Source organism: Neoarius graeffei, chromosome 17, assembly GCF_027579695.1.
Source record: "Neoarius graeffei isolate fNeoGra1 chromosome 17, fNeoGra1.pri, whole genome shotgun sequence".
Classification (NCBI taxonomy): Eukaryota; Metazoa; Chordata; class Actinopteri; order Siluriformes; family Ariidae; genus Neoarius; species Neoarius graeffei.
In genome coordinates, this window is record NC_083585.1 from 53,889,279 (window position 1) to 53,914,876 (window position 25,598).

The 25,598-nt window shown below is 38.0% G+C and overlaps 1 protein-coding gene across 4 annotated transcripts in view; it reads right to left on the reverse strand.

Moving 5' to 3' along the window:
- Window positions 1-25,598, reverse strand: part of stard13b (StAR related lipid transfer domain containing 13b) — a 269,782-nt gene that overhangs the window by 79,199 nt on the left and 164,985 nt on the right. The window contains exon 1 of one of the 4 annotated variants that reach the window (XM_060897735.1): window positions 21,297-21,559. The exons of the other annotated variants lie outside the window; for them this stretch is intronic. Within the exon in view, the coding sequence (XP_060753718.1) occupies window positions 21,297-21,411 (115 nt within the window). The 5' untranslated portion in view covers window positions 21,412-21,559. Of the gene's footprint in view, window positions 1-21,296; window positions 21,560-25,598 lie in introns of those variants that run through there. 4 annotated transcript variants of the gene reach the window in all.

Below are 25,598 nucleotides of genomic sequence, written 5' to 3' on the forward strand. Positions count from 1 at the left end.
CATGTGCTTTAATAATTATTTTGGTTGTTAAGAAAATGAAACTATATATATATCTATTTTTTTAATTAAAAACTATTTAATTTTAACTTTTTTATTATTTTAATTTAAGTTGATAAAAAATAATAGGAAAATAAATATTGCATTTTTTGGTCATAAAATTTTCTTCTTTTTTTTCAAAAACATTGTGGAAAAATAAAATCGTGAAACGAATCAAATCGAATCGAATCATGAATCGAGTGAATCATTACATGTCTGTTATGAAGCTTTAAGAAGATGGGCTCAAAACAGCATTTTTTTATAACGTGGGTTAAACATGTACGTAGGAGGCATGTTTGTCGCTGTGGCCTGTACAGCTGTTTATATTCTAATAGCAAATGTTAGTCGCCAAACTGTCAATCTACTGTATAATGTGCTCAATTTTTTACACAACTTCTATGTAAAAGATATTTCTGTATGAACAAAGTGAAAAAGATGATCGACCATGACATTCATATACACAGGAATTTTACTAGAATCAATTGAGATTTATTTCTTGATGACGTCTTTACATAAAATGACAAAGACCTCGATTGAAATGCTACTTATTGCTGTGGCAGGAATTGCAATCCAAGAAGAGGTACAGTACATTCAAATTTAGCACTAATTTAAATTTGCAAGTTACATTTAATTGAGACTTTTTATTGTTCTGTGATTGATGTAGTTTGTCACGAGCGTGTGGAACAGCACACGCTAACGGCTCTGTTAATCACTGACTTGGTGTGTTACACTAAAACCCTTTCACACAGTCCTGATGCATGTTAATGATTAACCATGTGAGTTACTGAACCAACTCTTGACAGGTGTGCACGTCTCGCAACGAGATCTGTTATCAGATCAGCAGAGGGATTGCACATGATGTTAAATCATAAACTACAGGTAAATACGTATTAAGGATGTATAGTTTTGACCAGAAATTTAATGGCATGCTGTATAGCTTTAACAAAAACGTGAGCACAAAACACAATTCCAGTTAACATCTGGTGAAGTTTACGTGTTACACTTTGTGTGATGCTCCAAGGAGAATTTCTGTTGTGCATTCTTTCCAAATAGCCTTTTATAGAGGATTTTTTTCAAGGAAGAGAGTTTGTCTGATTTTTAAATCTTAAATTTTAAAAAGGGGCCAATATATATATATATATATATATATATATATATATATATATATATATATATATATATATATATATATTTTTTTTTAATTTTTTTTTTTTTTATTTATTTTTTTTTTAATGTATGTTCTTGTGAGGTTCAGAGGAAAGATTAGTGTTTTTTAAATGAGTGTTAGTGAAATTTCTGAATCATTTTGTGTAAAGTCTGTTTCTCTTATTTTCTTAAAAGGTGTCAATAATTATAGACATTTAGGTGAAAATGAAAGAAAAGAAACAAGTGAAATATACTGATTTGTCATGAGCTCTTCCATCAGACTTTGTATTTCCCAAAGTTTTGAATCATTTTTCTGTCGAAAACAATAATTTTGACATATAAGAGCTAATAAAATATGTTCTCCCCAAACCAGACACACAAAACCACTTAAACAGAGCGTGTGAAGAGCAGAAATGGGACTGTGGCCACTTTTCAGTTACCTGCCAAGTGTGCTTGCATTCTGACTCATTTCTAGAATAAATTACTCAGTGAATCACTGAGCCATATCTGTAATAAATGACACTCTGAATCACTGAGTCATCTCTGTTATAAATGACTCTCTAGCCTCAGAGTCATCTCTGTAATAAAATGACTCTTTGGATTGTTCAGTCATCTTTGTAATAAATGACTCACTGAACCTCTGAGTCATCTCCGTAGTAAATGACTCTCTGAATTGCCGAGTCATCTGTCATAAATGACTCTCTGAATCACTCTGTCATCTCTGTAATAAATGACTCTCTAACCTCAGAGTCATCTCTGTTTAAAAAAAAAAAAAACTTTCCGAATCGCTGAGTCATCTCTGTAATATATGACTCTCTGAATTGCCGAGTCATCTCTATAATAAATTACTCTCTGATCCTTTGAGTCATCTCTGTAATAAATGAGTCTCTGAATCCCTGACTCATCTCTGTAACAAATGACTCTCTGAATTGTTGAGTTATCTCTGTCATGAATGACTCTCCAAATCACTGTGTCATCTCTGTAATAAATGACTCTCTAACCTCAGAGTCATCTCTGTAAAAAATGACTCTCTGAATCACTGTGCCATCTCTGTAAAAAAATGTCTATCTGGATCTCTGAGTCATCTGTCATAAATGACTCTCTGAATTGCTGAGTTATCCCTGTCATAAATGACTCTCTGAATCAATGAATCATCTGTAATAAATGACTCTCTAACCTCAGAGTCATCTCTGTAATAAATGCTTTCTGAATCACTGAGTCATCTCTGGAATAAATGACTCTCTGAATCACTGAATCATCTCTGTAAGAAATGACTCTCTAACCTCAGAGTCATCTCTGTAAAAAATGACTCTCTGAATCCCTGAGTCATCTCTGTCATAAATGACTCTCTGAATCACTGTGCCATCTCTGTAAAAAAATGTCTCTCTGGATCGCTGAGTCATCTGTCATAAATGACTCTCTGAATTGCTGAGTTATCCCTGTCATAAATGACTCTCTGAATCAATGAATCATCTGTAATAAATGACTCTCTAACCTCAGAGTCATCTCTGTAATAAATGCTTTCTGAATCACTGAGTCATCTCTGGAATAAATGACTCTCTGAATCACTGAATCATCTCTGTAAGAAATGGCTCTCTAACCTCAGTGTCATCTCTGTAATAAATGACTGCCTGAAATGCTGAATCATCTCAGTCATAAATGACTCTCTGAATCACTGAATCATCTCTGTTATAAATGGCTCTCTGAATGACTGAATCATCTCTGTTATAAATGACTAACCTCAGCGTCATTTCCGTAATAAATGACTCTGAATCACCGTGTCATCTCTGTAAAAAATGACTCTCTGAACCTCTGAGTCACTTCTCCAGTTGTGTAACAATCTGTAATCTGCTATAAAACCTTTGCTGAACAATTTCTTCTTGTTAAAAATGGTCATGTTTGAAAATCTGATGAAAATCCAGAAGTTACTTCTAATCCGAATCCCCTGATGTGCTTCATCCTTCTATGAATAAAACATGATGAAGAATTCAGTCTCTGATGGGACTCACAAGACACTGAACATTAAACCTTACTGTAAAGATTTCAGTTTACTATATTTGGATAGACTTGAAATAAAATAACACAAATTGATGAAATGTTTTTAATTAAAGGCTATAAAACAGAAATTATAATGTAAATACTGTATATCAGCGTATGGTGTACGCTGCCAGTCAAAACAAGATAAGGCATGTTGTTATCGGAAATTAATCAATCAACTACGGGGTGTTGTGACGCAACCCAAGACAAAGTGAAGTTACTTTTACCACCTAAACACTGATTATTTTCCAATAACAGCACATCCTGAACATAAGTATTTAATTCCTTTTACAACCCCGATTCCAAAAAAGTTGGGACAAAGTACAAATTGTAAATAAAAACGGAATGCAATAATTTACAAATCTCAAAAACTGATATTGTATTCACAATAGAACATAGACAACATATCAAATGTCGAAAGTGAGACATTTTGAAATTTCATGCCAAATATTGGCTCATTTGAAATTTCATGACAGCAACACATCTCAAAAAAGTTGCGACAGGGGCAATAAGAGGCTGGAAAAGTTAAAGGTACAAAAAAGGAACAGCTGGAGGACCAAATTGCAACTCATTAGGTCAATTGGCAATAGGTCATTAACATGACTGGGTATAAAAAGAGCATCTTGGAGTGGCAGCGGCTCTCAGAAGTAAAGATGGGAAGAGGATCACCAATCCCCCTAATTCTGCGCCGACAAATAGTGGAGCAATATCAGAAAGGAGTTCGACAGTGTCAAATTGCAAAGAGTTTGAACATATCATCATCTACAGTGCATAATATCATCAAAAGATTCAGAGAATCTGGAAGAATCTCTGTGCGTAAGGGTCAAGGCCGGAAAACCATACTGGGTGCCCGTGATCTTCGGGCCCTTAGACGGCACTGCATCACATACAGGCATGCTTCTGTATTGGAAATCACAAAATGGGCTCAGGAATATTTCCAGAGAACATTATCTGTGAACACAATTCACCGTGTCATCCGCCGTTGCCAGCTAAAACTCTATAGTTCAAAGAAGAAGCCGTATCTAAACATGATCCAGAAGCGCAGACGTCTTCTCTGGGCCAAGGCTCATTTAAAATGGACTGTGGCAAAGTGGAAAACTGTTCTGTGGTCAGACGAATCAAAATTTGAAGTTCTTTATGGAAATCAGGGATGCCGTCATTTGGACTAAAGAGGAGAAGGACGACCCAAGTTGTTATCAGCGTTCAGTTCAGAAGCCTGCATCTCTGACGGTATGGGGTTGCATTAGTGCGTGTGGCATGGGCAGCTTGCACATCTGGAAAGACACCATCAATGCTGAAAGGTATATCCAGGTTCTAGAGCAACATATGCTCCCATCCAGACGACGTCTCTTTCAGGGAAGACCTTGCATTTTCCAACATGACAATGCCAAACCACATACTGCATCAATTACAGCATCATGGCTGTGTAGAAGAAGGGTCCGGGTACTGAACTGGCCAGCCTGCAGTCCAGATCTTTCACCCATAGAAAACATTTGGCGCATCATAAAACGGAAGATACGACAAAAAAGACCTAAGACAGTTGAGCAACTAGAATCCTACATTAGACAAGAATGGGTTAACATTCCTATCCCTAAACTTGAGCAACTTGTCTCCTCAGTCCCCAGACGTTTACAGACTGTTGTAAAGAGAAAAGGGGATGTCTCACAGTGGTAAACATGGCCTTGTCCCAACTTTTTCGAGATGTGTTGTTGTCATGAAATTTAAAATCACCTAATTTTTCTCTTTAAATGATACATTTTCTCAGTTTAAACATTTGATATGTCATCTATGTTCTATTCTGAATAAAATATGGAATTTTGAAACTTCCACATCATTGCATTCCGTTTTTATTTACAATTTGTACTTTGTCCCAACTTTTTTGGAATTGGGGTTGTATACCACAGCAATTTCCAAAACTAAAAAAAAAAAAAAAATAAATAATAATAATAATAATAATAATAATAATCATCATACTTTTTTATCCATGTATAGTGACATTTAATGTTGTGCAAAGTCTAGAAAACGACTATGTAAGTAATTGTACTGAAACTGGAGACTCCTTACAAAGAATGCTCACTTTTTTTTAATCAGCTTCAAGAAATCATCACCATATCAACAATTAGACATTGGATTAATAGCATCATATTCTTTAATCCATTTGTTAATAGATTTCCGTCATTTCAAGCATCTGCCATACAATTCCATGTCTCTGCGCTGTGGCCATAGAAACGACGAGCACTAATTTAATATAAGCCTGTGATATTCTGCTTTTCAGATCAGTTCTTATAGAAAATTAATCAATCAATGCTTCCTGACCATCTGAGAATTCAACAGCAATATACAGGGCTCGACATTAATGGTAGCCCGACTGTCCGGGACAACCAAATGTTTAATCTGCATCTATCTGTCCAACGGGACAAGTTGAATATTTGTTGAAAATCACCATTTTTATAGTAATTATTCAAGAGTTACATCAATAAAGTTCCAACGAAACTAGTTCAATCCCCTCAGTGATCCGGCCGTGTTATTGTTTACGAAATTCTGGGGAAGCTGAGTACAGCAGGAGGGCAATTCCATGTAAATGTCAACCTCACCATGCAAAAATAAAGCAACATGTAATACATCAAAACCACTCCCAGAGATATCACCTAGGCCTGTATTTTACAGATGTGAACAAGCTGAACCAATTTGTAACCAACCTAATATGTCACTGTCAGTCTTTCTTTCTTATAATGTAAACCCCAAGCTAAAATCAACTTTGATCATGTACAATTCTATATTATTGCCACAAGCCACAGAAATGTATGCTAAAATCCACAAAACAGCAAAACAATAGCCATCCTAAATATTATTTAAGAACTTTGATAGTTTTAGCTGATATTTAGAGAGTTTTTCAAAGGGTTATGGTGGTTAAATTGCTGATTTTCTAAACATATGCCATGTCTATTTCAGACGTGTCACATCCATAACGGAATTTCGTCGCATCCATAACGCTGACTTTTCCTTCCGAAACTCTGCATCAAATACAAAATATTTTAAACAAAGATTTTTTAATATTCACCTTGGACCCCTCTATCAAACGGATATCTCCATTTCGACATTCGGTTTACGATTTCAGAGAGTTTGATAAAAATGTACAGTCACCCAAGAAAAGTGATACTTTTTCTGTCACATCCATAACGCATCTTTTATTGGCATTTTCTGGCATGCCCTAGATGTACTATGGGAATTGTTCTTGTTCTATCACTTCTCCAGTATGGTACAGCCTTAAAATATGCAACACCTGTTTAAATACTGGGAGACAATAAAACATGCACTGGGTCATTTGTTGCCATTTTGAGTTCAAGTGTCACGTCCATAACGCTGGAATTGCTCAGGAGCGTGTGTTTAAAAACAACCACATCGTAATATCTAATTATAGATTATTAGACTTAATGGAAATTGGAGAAATTACCTAACTCAGTCAGTAGGCATTTTATCATGTGACCTTTTTTAACTAGCATACACAGTGGAAAACAATGAACAATGGCGTGTGAAAAACGAACCAATCAGTTTTTATTTGATTGACAGCAAACCGTTTATATGCTGAATCACCTTTGCACAAGTTTGAAATAACAGTTTGAATTCTATAAAAGACGACTGACTTTAGTGTTCTCTCAAAATGAAAATGATTTTAAGAGAACATCGATAGTAAAAGTTAGTTCAAACTCAGGTCAGCTCATGGAGCCAAAGTCAATACAAGCCTGTTAATTCCACACAAAAGAACTTTGATTTGGAAAGAAAAGAGAGTCGAGTCGGCAGTTGAGTCAGTTCAATTTTCTTCATCTGATGATGACTCGATAACAAAACATAATTTTTTCAGAATAAAAAAATGTGTCCTTGTATAAACAAGTGAATTTCTTTGATCGAAAGTACCTTTTTTAAATTTGCTTTATTTCTTAATTAACGTGTTATTCAATTACGTTTTCGGTTTTAGTAACCTTATATCGTGACTCGTATTGGCAACTAATTGCAATTAAATATGATACTTATCGGCCTATTCGCTTTTTAGCCGTGTTGAATTTAGTTCGTTTGGTCCACGGCAGGCGTCGCTTATCTGCACGATCTTCACGAGACTTGTGCGAGACTTCGAAACGTCAAGTGTCAGCCAGGTGTCAGTGCCGCCATTTTGAAAACTGTTTTCCAAACGAAATATTGCACAAAAACGAGTTTAAATGACGATTACTGCCTACTTTTATCAAACTTTCCTGATGGCTGTCAAAACAAACAAAACTTCCGGCTTGATTACGTCAGCATTCGAAAGAGGGCGCGCGCGTCTTTTGACAACGTTAGCAGATGTTGGTGAATTTGATTTGCGCTGTACGTTTTACTTCCGTCCTACGATGTCTTGCACAGGTCTCAACGAATCTCGTTTACGGCCATTGCTTTGACATATGGACTGATATATCACAGAGCATATTTCAAACACTCAACTTGCTATAGCAGCGACACAATAGCGATCAGAAATGCATTCCGATATTTAATAAAATGAGAAATAGAATTTTGATTAAAAAAATTGCCTTCAGTTCTCCTTTAAGTCTGTGTCTGATAAATCTGGATAATAAACTTCACTTTCACTGTGCTCAGCTGTGTCGCTCATTTTTCAAAGGAACAATTCAGAGCAAAATGAAAACAGTGGAAGCGATGGAAACGGGTCCGGGGCCGCATACGGCTTTTTCCAGACCGGATTCAAAAATCCATATCTGCCCAGTCATGTGACTTCTTTTCTCAATGGGTTTATTAAGAGCGTGCACACAAGTCTGTACAGGTCATATGATTATTACTTAAATAATGATAATTACATAAATATGATAAGAGTTACAAAAATAAAGTTCCAACAGAACTAATTCAGTCCCCTCAGTGATCCGGCCATGTTATTGTTTACGAAATTCCGAGGAAGCCGAGTATGGCAGGTGTGTGTGTGTGTAAAAATAACCACGTCATAATATCTAATTACAGATTAGACTTTAGAGTCATCGAAACTGAAGAAATGACGAGCAAATACCTCAATAAAATCAACATCTGTGGTGAATCTTCATTTCATTCGGACTTTCATTGTGCTTTTCTTTTGTATGGTTCACATTAACCACCACAAATGTCGTTCAGTATTTCAGGGGAATTTTACGGCAGGGCCGAACTCACTTCCAGGTTGTTTTCATTCACAAGGTGATTCTGTCCCCCTAATCATGTCCAATTCATTTTCTTTTCTTTAAATTAATTTATACTTCAAGTTTTACTGGATTAATCAAGACTGAACTCCAGAAGCTTTGAATGTGAGTGAGTCTAACTCTTAAAATTGCAGATCAGGTAATGGGTTCTAACAATAACAACACACACACCCTAATGGGGCTTTGGATAGTTTCTGTTTATTGTGACAGTTAAAGTTTGAGTTTTATTGAAAAATTATCAACCATTAAAGCATAAGGATTATCATAACTCTACCTGCTTTTTGATAAACGTTGTTAATCACTTTCCTTTCACTGAACGAGGAATAAAAAGGTGATGGTCAGGACGAGTGAAAAATCCTGCTGCTTGTCCGACCGGATTAAAGAGTTAATGTCGAGCCCTGGCTATAGTTTCACAAGTTAAAATACGCTGGCTGCTTGTTTGAACGTGAATAATCTTGCTTCAGTGTCGAGGTTAATCTTATAATTTTGTGTCATGAGGCTTCATGGATTAGAGTCGCTCAGACTCATCATACTCATTAAACTTAAGCAATTTAAATTGACTGCTGCGTTTAGCTTCTGGCTCTGGAACGTATTTCCATGGCAGGATGGAAAAGCAGGCTGAATATAGCAGTGTGTGTGTGTGTGTGTGTGTGTGTGTGTGTGAGTGTATGGAGAAAGTGATCAGGAATTCAGGAGAGGGTTAGAAAAAAATTTCAGCAGGAAATTTCCTCGTCATGAATAGCTCATTGATTCTGCACTGAGTGAGCAGTGTGTGTGTGTGTGTGTGTGCGTGCTATACTATATTGCATGTTTGTCTGACTTGTACACTTTATTGTGCTTTACACCCTCTCTCTCTCTCTCTCTCTCTCTGTGTATGAGTGATTAGCAGTAACAGATGTGTCGGTCCTCAACGATCCTGTCTGTCTGGCAACCAGATGGCTGCATACTGAAATCGGAGGAAAGAGATGCCAAAGTGTGGAAGTAATGCAGCACTTGGTGTCTTTAAAATAATGAAGCGAAAGGAATTTCTTGAAATTGAACCACTAACCCCTACATGGACTCAACATTGGAGGCAGTTGCTGCTGACGTAGCAGAAAAAAAATTCATGCCCCCAAAAAAAAAACAATTAAAGCAAAGAAAAGGAGTCGTGAATAAAACAACCATTAAATGAAATCAACTCTTACGCTCATTTAACCTTGGAGGCTTTGTATAATATACAGTACTGTACAAAAGTCTGAGGCACCCTATTTTTTTTTATACAAACTTTGTTATAGATTTCTATTTTACGACTTCTACATTACAGAGTCAAAACATTACAAAAACATTTTAGGAGTCCAAATGTTCGTTTTCCAGTACAAAATTAAACGTTACAGAAAAAAAAGTATATTATTCTATCCACATTCACTGGATATGAGCAAGCGCACGCTCTGATTGGCTACTCTACTACAAGGCTATCAACTCATATACCGTGAGTAGAGAAAAACAAAATGGCGGAGCGTGTTGCTGAACCAACCGAAGACGAAATAAAAACTCTACTCGAAAACAAAACCCAAAAAAAATACAAAAAAGGCAACAAAATATGGAATAAAAGTATCTTTTTTCAATAATAATAATAATAATAATAATAATAATAATTATTATTATTATTATTAAAGCATTTTTCACGAATTGCTCCTGTCACTTCGCTGGTTTGTTTACATTCTTCATCTTTCAGCATTAAAATTTGTTGAATTTTTTTAGACTGGTTCAAAAGCTCAAAGAAGTTTGAAAATTGCAGAACTGAAATATCCAAGGAAGAATTAAATAAATATCTAAAGCTATACTATCTATGCCTCGACAGCACGACGGCACTTTCTACAAAAAAAACAACAACATTAAAGTCAATTTGTGCGGCCATCGATAGGTTTTTAAAGCAGTCCGCTTAAGCGGAAATTATTTTGTCGGACGTTTTGGATAAAAGAGTTTACAGTGGTGCTTGAAAGTTTGTGAACCCTTTAGAATTTTCTATATTTCTGCATAAATATGACCTAAAACATCATCAGATTTTCACACAAGTCCTAAAAGTAGATAAAGAGAACCCAGTTAAACAAAGGAGACAAAAATATTATACTTGGTCATTTATTTATTGAGGAAAATGATCCAATATTACATATCTGTGAGTGGCAAAAGTATGTGAACCTTTGCTTTCAGTAACTGGTCTGACCCCCTTGTGCAGCAATAACTGCAACTAAACTTTTGCAGTAACTGTTGATCAGTCCTGCACACCGGCTTGGAGGAATTTTAGCCCATTCCTCCATACAGAACAGCTTCAACTCTGGGATGTTGGTGGGTTTCCTCACATGAACTGCTCGCTTCAGGTCCTTCCACAACATTTCGATTGGATTGAGGTCAGGACTTTGGCTTGGCCATTCCAAAACATTAACTTTATTCTTCTTTAACCATTCTTTAGGAGAGCGACTTGTGTGCTTAGGGTCGTTGTCTTGCTGCATGACCCACCTTCTCTTGAGATTCAGGTCATGGACAGATGTCCTGACATTTTCCTTTAGAATTCGCTGGTATAATTCAGAATTCATTGTTCCATCAATGATGGCAAGCCGTCCTGGCCCAGATGCAGCAAAACAGGCCCAAACCATGACACTACCACCACTATGTTTCACAGATGGGATAAGGTTCTTATGCTGGAATGCAGTGTTTTCCTTCCTCCAAACATAATGCTTCTCATTTAAACCAAAAAGTTCTATTTTGTTCTCATCCGTCCACAAAATTTTTCCAATAGCCTTCTGGCTTGTCCACGTGATCTTTAGCAAACTGCAGACGAGCAGCAATGTTCTTTTTGTAGAGCACTGGCTTTCTCCTTGCAACCCTGCCATGCACACCATTGTTGTTCAGTGTTCTCCTGATGGTGGACTCACAAATATTAACATTAGCCAATGTGAGAGAGGCCTTCAGTTGCTTAGAAGTTACACTGGGGTCCTTTGTGACCTCACCGACTATTACACGCCTTGCTCTTGGAGTGATCTTTGTTGGTCAACCACTCCTAGGGAGGGTAACAATGGTCTTGAATCTCCTCCATTTGTACACAATCTGTCTGACTGTGGATTGGTGGAGTCCAAACTCTTTAGAGATGGTTTTGTAACCTTTACCAGCCTGATGAGCATCAACAACGCTTTTTCTGAGGTCCTCAGAAATCTCCTTTGTTCATGCCATGATACACTTCCACAAACATGTGTTGTGAAGATCAGACTTTGATAGATCCCTGTTCTTTAAATAAAACAGGGTGCCCACTCACACCTGATTGTCATCCCATTGATGGAAAACACCTGACTCTAATTTCACCTTCAAATTAACTGCTAATCCTAGAGGTTCACATACTTTGGCCACTCACAGATATGTAATATTGGATCATTTTCCTCAATAAATAAATGACCAAGTCTAATATTTTTGTCTCATTTGTTTAACTGGGTTCTCTTTATCTACTTTTAGGACTTGTGTGAAAATCTGATGATGTTTTAGGTCATATTTATGCAGAAATATAGAAAATTCTAAAGGGTTCACAAACTTTCAAGCACCACTGTATTTATCGAATTTGCAAAAATTAAAAATAAAAACGCCGTTTCTCAAAATCCAGTGAATGTGGATAGAATAAAACAGTTATTCCACTCAATCTCGTCCTCCATGGCTTATAGTCTGTCATCTCATGTCTCATTATCTCATCTCATCTCATTATCTCTAGCCGCTTTATCCTTCTACAGGGTCGCAGGCAAGCTGGAGCCTATCCCAGCTGACTACGGGCGAAAGGCGGGGTACACCCTGGACAAGTCGCCAGGTCATCGCAGGGCCGACACACAGACACAGACAACCATTCACACTCACATTCACACCTACGGTCAATTTAGAGTCACCAGTTAACCTAACCTGCATGTCTTTGGACTGTGGGGGAAACCGGAGCACCCGGAGGAAACCCACGCGGACACAGGGAGAACATGCAAACTCCACACAGAAAGGCCCTCGCCGGCCACGGGGCTCGAACCCAGACCTTCTTGCTGTGAGGCGACAGCGCTAACCATTACACCACCGTACCGCCCGTCATCTCATGTATGACTCGATTTTGTGGAATAATTTTTAAAAAGAGAGCACTTTTCAGATGAACAAGAAAACATAATGAAGGCTGCTGGGTTTTGGTGTAAAATGAAGACGCGAGTGTGACAGTCAAAGTGTCCAGAAGAACTGTGGCTGGTTCTGGAAGATGCTCAGTAAAACCTACAGCTCATTTCCGCATAAAACTGCACTCACTGGACCTCAGACTACTATTTTTTTTTTAAAGCAAAGGGTCGTCTCACACCAAATACTGACTTTGTTTCATTTGTTATGGCTTACTGATTACTCTTTATAGTATATTTTAATACTGAAACATTTCATTTCATCATTTTTAAACCATTTTTGGTCGACAGCATTTCTTTACATGTGCCTAAGACTTTTGCACAGGACTGTGTGTACACTGTTGTACTTTGGGTCGTTCTCCACAGGAAGGCCTTCTCGCGTCTGTAACGGAAGCCGTGCCAGGCCGTGTGTGCGCGCGCGACTCTGAGTGGAGCTGAGCACATTCTCTCACTGCTCTCTCTCTGTCAACACGCCACACCGGATGGAATGCAGGAACGTGTGATCAGGGTCACAGCCCTGACCTTTTCACTTTCTCCTGCACAACACTGAACCCTCACACTCTGAGTCATGTGCCACTGAAGATGATTTACAGCCACTCAGACATTCCGTGCAATTGGAAGGTTTTATAGAGACAAAGATATAAAACGTCACCGTACTGACAAGTAATGGAGATTTACTGCGTTTCTAGATTAGGTAGAAATCTATCATTTCGAATACATCATCTCATACACTGTCGTTTTTATAGTAACAACCTACGCAGGGACTGGTACGGTGGATGAACCAAACAAACAGACTAAAAACCTGCATACTGTATAATCATTATTACGGTGACGTTTTCGGTTTCTGGAAATGTTTACCTAATATTTACGGAAGGAGGCTTTTTTCGGTATTTTCCGGCATCTTAACGACAGAGAAGTTTCCACTTCCTGGTTTCTTGGTAACACAACAAGCTGCATTTGTTTTCACTTATTAACTTCAAGAAGGCTGGGGAGTGAACGACTATTTATAGCTGTTCTGTAAGTAAGTGCTAACAGGAAATAACTTGTTTAGCAAATGTTCTGCTACAGTTGTAGCTATAAATGGCTAAAAAGTATACAACGTTCATGAATGAAGGAAAATAATCAACTTCCGGTGGTAACACACATCAGGGTGCATGACGCCACCACATCGTTGATTTCAAATCTCATACAGCTGTACACGGTGTTAAAATCAAACTTGCATTGTCTTCAATATTAACCTATTTAATAACGTGTAGTTGTAAGTGTGTGTGTGTGTGTGTGTGTGGGAGGGGGGGTCTTATGCGATTGAAATTACTGACAACATGGTCCTGACACTTGCAAAGTCATAGCAATTCAGACAACTTGTTCATGTTGTAAGAAAATATATGAACGTTTAGGTTAGTGTTGGGGCAGAGTTAGCACCCACACCCTTGCGTAGGCCGAGTCCACACTAACGCATCTGATTTGAAGAAACACATCTAAAGGCCATTCAAAGTGGAAGCGTTGTTTGAAATTTGCAGTGTGGAAGCCATGACCTAATGGTTAGAGAAGCAGCTTTGGTACCAAAAGGTTGTCAGGTTGATTCCCTTGACTATCAGGAATGGCTGAAGTGCCTGCCCTTGAGCAAGGAACCTAACCCCGAGCTGCTCCCCAGGCTGCTCTGGGTATAGCCTCGGTCACAACCGGCCGTACGTGCTCCTACGGCCGGTCTACGTGCAAAAAACGCAAGAAACGCACGGAGGGCGCGCGTGAAACGCACGGAGGGCGCGCGTGTGACGTGCTGATTTTCGAGCCGTAGACTGGCCGCAGAGGTTCTTTGTCATGTCAAACAAACTCTATGGGTGCTTACGTTTTTTTCAGGTTGCAAGACAAACTTACGGCCAACGCACGTCTTTCTCCACGAACAAAAAAAACGCAGCGATTTGGGAAACGCCAAAAATCGCACGGCCAAAAAATCGTACGTCCGGTTGTGACCTAGGCTTATGTTGTACATCGCTCTGGATAAGAGCGTCTGCTAAAAGCCTGTAATATAACGTATCAGAGAAAAGTCTAAAAAATTATGACATTTGATCAATATAAGACGTCATCTCTACAATTCCAACATGCTGGAACTTATTTCTGTAGAATGTAGTTATTTACAGTATCTGTATTGTTATTTAAATTTTTAGCTTTGACTACTTTGTATTGTATACAGGCAACGCTGGGGGATGCAAGAAAGCATGTTTAATGTTCATGTTGCCAAAACAAATAAAAACTAGAAGTGCACTCGGTAGAGTCCGTACTTCCACCAAGCCACATATTATCAGCATCAAAATCAAACCACTTGAACAAAGGGCAATACTAAAGCTGTCCATCAAATTTCATCCAAATCTGTTCACAACTTCTTGAGTTACATTGGGAACAGATGAAAAAATCTCGGATCTACAAACTGTTCAAATCCAGATTTGGATCAAAATTGAATCAATTGCTCCTTGGCTCATGGCTCACCTTTCCTCCAAATTTCATCCAAATCTGTTCACTACTTTTTGAGTTACGTTGTGAACAAACAAACGGAGGTGAAAATATAACCTTCTCCAACAAAGTTGCCAGAGATAATGAGGGAAATGTGATAAAGGACAGGGGCCATACAGCCAGTTTCTATTATTTCACACTGTAGAAGGGACACTTTTGGGAAAATGAGAGTGTGGCCAAAAAATACAAATAAACAAAAACAAACCTCTGTGTTTTCAAAAATATTCATGGTAGTTTGCACCAGGCATTAGATGGTGATGCGGCTGGAACAAAATCAAACCATATCGTCAGTGATCAGATATCAAATTCACCCAAATTCATTCATGAGACTTTACAAACAATGGAGCCACTCACATGAGCAGTGGTGTGTGCTTTGTTATTCACTTCGACACTTGAATTCATCCATCCATTATCCGTAACCGCTTATCCTGTGCAGGGTCGCGGGCAAGCTGGAGCCTATCCCAGCTGACTATGGGTGAGAGGCGGGGTACACCCTGGACAAGTCATCAGGTCATCACAGGGCTGACATATTGAGACACACGACCATTCACACTCACACCTACGGTCAATTTAGAGCCACCAATTGCTGGGTTTCAATCACGTGACTTTTCTTAGCGGTTTTACCGGAAGTGAAATAGCTGGTGGTCTAAACGGCTGCCGTAGTGCAAACAACTAGCGATAACTTAGCAGAGTACGCTCGTAATCTAGAAGCCACTGCTGGCTTTAGATATATTCAGAAGATTGCTATGTGCGATGGAATCGACCCCTACAGTCTGGGAAAGAAGGATTTGTCATACGATCTCAAACTACCCTTCAGTCGAGTTCCCCGACATCTCCAACTATCTGGTGTTGCAGACGTCCTTCTACACCGCAAAACAGATGAAAGCATGGAAGAGTATGGAGGCTTACAACTTTTTTTGTATGTGGCTGGGTAAAGGACCTCGCTATCAAGTTGCTGCTGAATGAATCCTGTATTGTTTTTGCCCGTCTAAGTTCTTTTTTTTTAAGCTTTTCGTCCGCGTCTTTACAACGAAGCACTGCAAGGTGAAGTGCAAACAAACAACAGTTGGCTTGATTCTCCCTTGTGTCGGCTCTTATCTCTCAGGTAAATCATTCACAAAGATCATCAGAAACCCCTTTAAAGACCTGGAACTTAGTTAAACAAGACGGAGAAGTGATCACGGCGCATTGTAACTGTACAGCTGGGTAAGAATTTTGTCGCGACCTTCATGCATATGGACTTTGTGAGGAGTGAACAGAAAAACAGCTGGGGACTTTAGCGCTTCGTGACTAAAAAAAGTACCGTAAAATAACAACACATAGCAAGAAAAGTACTTGGAAAAAACTAAGGACAGAGCTGAGAGGAAAATACAAACCTTTCACCAAGTGATCACTGCAAACTCGAGCATGCTTCGACTCGGCTCCCTTCGATTTCACAGATAGGCTCGAAAGCCACCTTTCTCGACGCCTTTTTCTGTAATCCTTTGTTCATTCACCCTTTTTTATTAGTTCACAGGGAACCCTGAAGAAACTTTTATCGGTTTCACGGTTTGATCGATCTGAACAACCTAAAACAACACAAGCGTAAGGCATTTTCCATGCGAGCAATGCAGCTTCTCTGTACAAATGCTTTGTCAACTGAGCTTTGGTAGACCACCAGGCACCAGCTAAAGTTTTTAATAACTAATGAGGCGGATGTGATGTCACATGAAACCCAGCAATTAACCTAACCTGCATGTCTTTGGACTGTGGGGGAAACCGGAGCACCCGGAGGAAACCCACGCAGACACGGGGAGAACATGCAAACTCCACACAGAAAGGCCCCTGTCGGCCACTAGGCTCGAACTCAAAACCTTCTTGCTGTGAGGCGACAGCGCTAACCACTACACCACCGTGCCACCCACACGTATTATACAGTAACTGGGTCATTCCATGCCAAATCAACAAATATCTGACAAATTTATGCTCGACCATCTCAGATTTCAATTTGGAGGGCTCAGAGATACTATTAAAAGAAGTTAATCCCCAAAATTTGAGCTTCCTATCTCCAACGGTTTCAGAGATACAGGCATTTGAATTTTTCGATTTTTTTGTTTTTTGCTCAAAACATACATATTTCAAAGTGCAATATAATCTTTATTATGCAAGATAGAAACCTAAAATTTTGCACAGAGAGACTCAATGTCTTGTACTGCAAGCTTCAACTTAGAATTTCAATGGTCATTGTATATTAGATGGTGATTTTAACAAGGAAATTAAAAAGACAAATTTGCATTTTTTGCATTTTTAATTCATTCTGGAAGCTTGCCTGTGGAAGTAATGCTTAAACTAAGAATGTTATTCAAATCTACACAGAAATATCTACCAATTTCAGTTTTACCAAGTCTCCACTATTCCTAGTTTGTCTGTAATAGGGTTTTGAAATTCGCCGATTTCTAAAACATGCCATTTTCAGTAGCATGGATTCCAATGTGGGATAGCAGTTAGGAACTTGTAAATTTTTTTCAGTAATCTCCTAGACCCATATTTAATATTTCCAAGTTTTTGTTGTGTGTCTCTCAAGTATTTCTGAGCTACAGGTGTTTAAAAAATCCATTTTTTCCAAATTCGAATTTTTGATATTATTTCCATTTTATTGATGATTAAGGACTGATAAATACAACTAAATGATTTGTATAGATAAGGAAACATTTTACTTGTGTTCATGTCAGAAATATGATTTTAAAAATATTATCATTTTGAAATAAGCTAAATAATATATGAACATTTCACATTTTTCAGTATATATATATATATATATATATATATATATATATATATATATATATATATATTATATATATAAACTAAAGAAGTCAGTCATTTTTCATATAAATCACTTAACTTACAATTTCTGTTGTATGTTAGTTTATGGCAGTCAGAATCTTTCTTTAGTCCAATTCCTATAGAACAGGGAGGAAGTTCAGCCATTTCTAGATGTCTAAGAACAAACTCATTTATACTGATCTCAAATTGAAAGCAACTACAATTAAATTCCCTAGTCAACTATTCAAAATATCCAATCCTTGCAAAGAAACACATTCAGTTAATAACATTGGTAAATTTTCTCAGTGCTCTGTATTACAATGTATTTAATATAATCCAAGCAATATAATGTTATCTGAACAAGTATGCAGTTTACAGACTCTAAAACTATATGATATGAGCCACCTGTTCTGGTATCAAAGGTCACCTATTGTGCGGTGTTGATATTGATAAGGATGGCTGTTGACTGGTACACAATAGCTGGTCATTGATTGCTAATGTTACACAGTCTTAGATTAAAATCAATTTACAAATAATTAATACTGAGCATTAATTGAAATTTTATTTAAAATTGAGGAAGAAACATGTCTCCTAACCTACTTGAGCCTTATTGAAGCATTTATTAACCCTCAAATATCAGTTATATGAAAATATATCAAAAATTCGAATTTGGTGAAAATGGATTTTTTAAACCCCTGCAGTTTAAAAATACTTGAGAGACACCGAACAAAAATTTGGAAATATAAAATATGGGTCTTGGGGATTACTGAAAAAAATTTACAAGTTCCTAACTGCTATCCCACATTGGATTTCTTGCTACTGAAAATGGCATGTTTTAGAAATCGGCAAATTTCAAAACCCTATTACAGACAAACTAGGAATAGTGGAGACTTGGTAAAACTGAAATTGGTAGATATTTCTGTGTAGATTTGAATAACATTCTTAGTTTAAGCATTACTGCCACAGGCAAGCTTCCAGAATGAATTAAAAATGCAAAAAATGAAAATTTGTCTTTTTAATTTCCTTGTCAAAATCACCATTTAACATACAATGACCATTGAAATTCTAAGTTGAAGCTTATAGTACAAGACATTGAGTCTCTCTGTGCAAAATTTTAGGATTCTATCTTGCATAATAAAGATTATATTGCACTTTGAAATATGTATGTTTTGAGCAAAAAACAAAAAAATCGAAAAATTCAAATGCCTGTATCTCTGAAACTATTGGTGATAGGAAGCTCAAGTTTTGGGGATTACCTTCTTTTAATAGTATCTCTGAGCCCTCCAAATTTCATTGAAATCTGAGATGGTCGAGCATAACCTCTTGTTGATATGGCATGGAATGACCCAACTATTAAAAAAAAAAAAAAACATACAAAAACGTGTAAAGTTAAAAAGGTAAAAGGTTTAATCTGGAATAGCAAAAAGATCTGAAGAGCCTTAATTTCTTAATTTAAAATATTTACATGGTTTTTAATGGATTAAACTGAAGCTAATGTTAGCCAACTTTCCATCCATCCATCATATGTAGCCGCTTTATCCTGTCCTACAGGGTCGCAGGCAAGCTGGAGCCTATCCCAGCTGACTACGGGCGAAAGGCGGGGTACACCCTGGACACGTCGCCAGGTCATCACAGGGCTGACACATAGACACAGACAACCATTCACACTCACATTCACACCTACGGTCAATTTAGAGTCACCAGGTAACCTAACCTGCATGTCTTTGGACTGTGGGGGAAACCGGAGCACCCGGAGGAAACCCACGCGGACACGGGGAGAACATGCAAACTCCACACACAAAAGCCCTCGCCGGCCACGGGGCTCGAACCCGGACCTTCTTGCTGTGAATATCTGGGGTTAAATGTGAACAGAGCCACACCACAGACACTATATATAATTAAGCAGTATAAGCTTAACCTTGTAAATAACTAAAAAATAACAAAGTCTGAGTATGAAACCAAATTAAAGTGCTAACAAATACAGTACTGTTCAAAAGTCTTAGCCCCCCTATTTTTTTCATACAAACTTTATCGATTTCTTTTTTATGACTTCTACATTATCGAATCAGTACAAAAACATTTCAGAGTTCCAGACGTTCGTTTCATTTTCCAGCACAGAATTAAATGTTACAGGAAAAAAAGTTTGTATCTGAGCAGCATATTCCATAAGAGAGCACTTTTCAGATGAAAAAAGAAAACATAATGAAGGCTGCTGGGTTTTGGTGCAAAATGAAGAAGCGAGTGTGACAGTCAAAGTGTCCAGAAGAACTGTGGCTGGTTCTGTAAGATGCTCAGTAAAACCTACAGCTCATTTCCGCATAAAACTGCACTCATTGGACCTCAGACTACTATTTTTTTTTAAAGCAAAGGGTTGTCTCACACCAAATATTGACTTTGTTTCATTTATTATGGCTTTCTGATTACTGCTTATAGTATTTTTTTGAATGTTGAAACATTTCATTTCATTATTAAGACTTTTGCACAGTACTGTATATACAGTACATACATATACACGAATAAGAATATTGCCCTAAAAAGGACCAAGGAAAATCTGGAACGCAAGAATTCTCAAGCGCATCCAAAGGTTCGTGTTGTGAATTTATTATAGGAAAGACTCATATCTCTGGCATGTCTGATTAGAAATTCCTTGATACTCTCACATAAAACCCTTCACTACATGACCACACATGTCCTTCTGTGTCCTATCAGAGATAATCAAGATCCACAGACTGTGTGCATGTCCCTGTCCCACATGCCTCTGTCTGGGCCTTGAGATTCCATACAACGCCTTCAAGTAAAAGAATAACCAGCAGTATCACTGGTAACACACACGTGTTGGAGTATTCAGCGCTTACCAAAGGTCATTTTTTTTACTTTACCTTCTTAAAAGAAATCAAAGGAGAATTGGTGACGACAAAATAAAATGAGTTCATCAGCTACTAAGCTCTTCAATATCATAGAATCACTTGAGCAAGAGAGTATTTGAAGCTCAGGATTTCAGAGTCACACCTCGAAAGTGTGCATCATGCTGATTAGTTCAAAGCCCATGGACGGACCTGAGAAGTCAAGCGATGTTTGTTCAGGTTCTCTACTATTGTCCTCCAAGCAATATCCAGAGGTGGCAACCTTCAGAAAACCTCCCCAGCCTAATTACTTCATGACCTGTTGAATCATCTTGACTTTAACTCAACACTTAGACATGACAAAAGACGACATTGATGGAAACGTGTTCGTTAAAAGATCTCAAACCCAAATTAGAAGTCGAAACTCCAAGTCAATTCAAATCCAAATCAATTTCCAGCCATCTATATTTTTCAAAATGCAATGTAAATATGCTCGAGAGCAACACCCACGGACTTTGACCCGAATACTGCCTCCAGCTGGTCCTAATTACCTGCAGCAATTCTCTTGAGCAGCTGTTGGCGGGCGATGATTCGGCCCAGCCTGTACCCTGAACGTCGCCGGTGGTGGTCCATCCTCAGGTAGATGTCCTGGGTCTCTGGGGTCATACTGTGCAAACATTCACTGCTCTCAGCCTTGGGCAGCTTCCTGCATTTGGTCACGGAAAGCCGTGCCCACACCTGGCTGTTGTCCTTGTAAAGCAAACACCACAAACAAAAACACACGTTGCACAAGTGTGTCCACCAAGTGCCTTACACGTGTAAGATATGCGACTGAAAATCTCTACAGAGTCTGGGAGGAGCGCCAGGAACGCCTTCTCTTTACAGCCACGTGACTACCAAGGAGTCAAAGAGGAGGTGGGATAAAGCAGCCGTCCCTTCAGGCCGAGCTGAATCCGAGGTTTGTGTGAGCACGGCAAGTCGAGGGAGGGAAATATAAATACCAGAGGAATGCTTCTGAGCTGACAGTGTGGAGAAAATGGAGGGAGGGAGGGAGGGTGGATGGTGGATGGGAGGGTAAAGAAAAACAGTGTGAGCTGAGACGCCATCCTGGTCTAAAAGAACAAACCCGCTGCTGTGAAGCCCCACGCAGGTGCCAAGTTTACTCAGAAAGAGTGTGTTCGCTGATGACAGAGAGCGAGAGAAGATAAATGCGGAGCAGTGTGGCAACTTAAGGCTGAGTAAGACGTTCACCAGGGTAACCCGCGACCCCACCTCCCGTCTGAGGCGGCAGAGCAGCTTTTCACCTTTGTGAAACATCTAGACGGGCTTTCACGCATCAGAATGGGCCACACAGGGAAACTCCAAAAACAATGGCATTCATTAATGCAGTAGCAGCATGCCTGTGTTTATCACCAGACACATCAGTCAAGAAGAAGAAAAAGAAATGAAAACTCTGTGAATGAGGCTTGTTTGGAATAAAATGTCCACAACACAGGACAAAAACATTCTGAGCAAAGTGCACATATCAGTTGCTAATAAAGCCGATTTAATAACTACTTATTAACTCAGCGCAAGGTCTTTACGGGAAAATATCAGACTGAGGTCTTGACAGGACAAAAAGACCGAGGTCTGATATTTTCCCGTAAAGACCGAGCAAGCGAGGTTAATAAGTAGTTTATTATATGGCTTTTTTATTTCTAAAATTAAAATAGACGGTCATTATAACGAGGCGTGACGCTTCTTTCGGTCACGTCGTATCTGTAACGTAGTTGAGTCATGCATGCAGAATAAACGGCTAGTGGTTTCAAAACTGAATTTCTGTTCATGGTTAGCGGTTTCTGAATGCTCTTCGTTGCTCATTTCTTGAATAACTTGGTGACTCTTGTTTGTATTTGCTGTTTTTTATTCCGTTTTGATTTCCAATTCATCTTTTTTTTGTCTTTTTTTTTTTGCAACATTGAAAGCTGGCGCCTTGGAAAGAAAGTCCGTAATTGCCCACGGGCATGACAGGAAAATTCTGCCTGCCAAAGGAACCAATCAGAGCGCACAATTTTACCAGAAATAGCTCATGCCATAGAATAACACACAAACACTGACTGAGGTACACACTGATATACAAACCAATAAATTTAAATCATACTACAGTGTAGAATATTAAATTATTTTATGTTTTTAAACCTAATAAATGCCTAAAACTTTTTAACCACAACTTTGTACGGTATTTTCATCGGTTCTATGAATATACAAAGCTAAACGTCAACAAAGCTAATATCACTAGCCAACTTAATTAGCCAGCTAGCGAACTGTTAGTAAACTAGGTTGTTTTGTCACATGTGGGATTTCAGTGTCAAAGACTAAAAAATAAATAAAGAAAAGAAAGAAAAAAGGAAGGGGAAAAAGTGTCAAAGACTAAATATCCTTACAAAAAAGAAGTTTATACAAGTGTGCTTCTAGTAGACTTTTTTTAAGCTAAAAATAAGAGAGTATGCTTTCAGTTTACTTTTTATTTACTTATCAAATATATACTTAATAAAGTTATACATAAATATACTTGGCTTATACTGAAAAGTATATACAGTGGTGCTTGAAAGTTTGTGAACCCTTTAGAATTTTCTATATTTCTGCATAAATATGACCTAAAACATCATCAGATTTTCACGCAAGTCCTAAAAATAGATAAACAGAACCAAGTTAAACAAATGAGACAAAAATATTATACTTGGCCATTTATTTATTGAGGAAAATGATCCAATATTACATATCTGTGAGTGGCAAAAGTATGTGAACCTTTGCTTTCAGTATCTGGTGTGACCCCCTTGTGCAGCAATAACTGCGACTAAACGTTTGCGGTAACTGTTGATCAGTCCTGCACACCGGCTTGGAGGAATTTTAGTCCATTCCTCCATACAGAACAGCTTCAACTCTGGGATGTTGGTGGGTTTCCTCACATGAACTGCTCGCTTCAGGTCCTTCCACAACATTCCGATTTGACTTGGCCATTCCAAAACATTAACTTTATTCTTCTTTAACCATTCTTTGGTAGAACAACTTGTGTGCTTAGGGTCGTTGTCTTGCTGCATGACCCACCTTCTCTTGAGATTCAGTTCATGGACAGATGTCCTGACATTTTCCTTTAGAATTGGCTGGTATAATTCAGAATTCATTGTTCCGTCAATGATGGCAAGCCGTCCTGGCCCATATGCAGCAAAACAGGCCCAAACCATGATACTACCACCACCATACTTCACAGATGGGATAAGGTTCTTACGCTGGAATGCAGCATTTTCCTTTCTCCAAACATAATGCTTCTCATTTAAACCAAAAAGTTCTATTTTGGTCTCATCTGTCCACAAAACATTTTTCCAATAGCATTCTGGCTTGTCCACGTGATCTTTAGCAAACTGCAGACGAGCAGCAATGTTCTTTTTGGAGAGCAGTGGCTTTCTCCTTGCAACCCTGCCATGCACACCATTGTTGTTCAGTGTTCTCCTGATGGTGGACTCATGATCATTAATATTAGCCAATGCGAGAGAGACCTTCGGCTGCTTAGAAGTTACCCTGGGGTCCTTTGTGACCTCGCAGAATATTACACGCCTTGCTCTTGGAGTGATCTTTGTTGGTCGACCATTCCTGGGGAGGGTAACAATAGTCTTGAATTTCCTCCATTTGTACACAATCTGTCTGACTATGGATTGGTGGAGTCCAAACTCTTTAGAGATGGTTTTGTAACCTTTTCCAGCCTGATGAGCATCAACAACGCTTTTTCTGAGGTCCTCAGAAATCTCCTTTGTTCGTGCCATGATACACTTCCACAAACATGTTGTGAAGATCAAGCTTTGATAGATCCCTGTTCTTTAAATAAAACAGGGTGCCCACTCACACCTGATTGTCATCCCATTGATTGAAAACACCTGACTCTAATTTCACCTTCAAATTAACTGCTAATCCTAGAGGTTCACATACTTTTGCCACTCACAGATATGTAATATTGGATCATTTTCCTCAATAAATAAATGACCAAGTATAATATTTTTGTCTCATTTGTTTAACTGGGTTCTCTTTATCTACTTTTAGGACTTGTGTGAAAATCTGATGATGTTTTAGCTCAAATTTATGCAGAAATATAGAAAATTCTAAAGGGTTCACAAACTTTCAAGCACCACTATAGAAAAGTCTAAGTATATTAAGCTTATACTTAAACTTTTGATCAAGATATACTTCACAAAAATGTAATAAAGTATTAAAATATTTGTGCCTTATGTTTAAGTGTACTTGCCCTGTAGTTGTCCTTTAGCACTGTTGACTCTTAGGTATGCCTGTGGGTCCATATAAGGGTTTTTTATATTTATTTATTCATTCATTTATTTATTTATTTTAATTTCTCCTGAGTGGAATAATTATTATTTTTTATTTCTTTTTCTTTAGAGATTGGATATCAATTTTAGCTGTCATTGCCATGTTTTTATACTTTGGCATTTCATACAGTGTTACCTTAAATTTTGATTTTTAAAGGAAATGAATGTGTTTTTAATCCTGAGTATCTGCTGTTATTTTGTGAATTCTTACCTTTATAACTTCATTGTACCTTAAGGTACAAAACATTTAAGTTGTCTACTGGTAGTGTGCATGAGGTAAGGGTTCGGGCTAGAAAACTAATAGTATACCTAGAAGGGTAATTGCAGTATACTTCAAAACTAAAAAGTGGACTAGATGTATATAACCAGTAACTAATAGAATATTTCCAATATGCTATAAAGTATACTTTTATAAACTAAAAAGTGAACTAGAAGTGTGTAACGAGTAAACCAATAGTATATTTCCAGTATACTACTAAGTACGTTTTTGTAAACTAA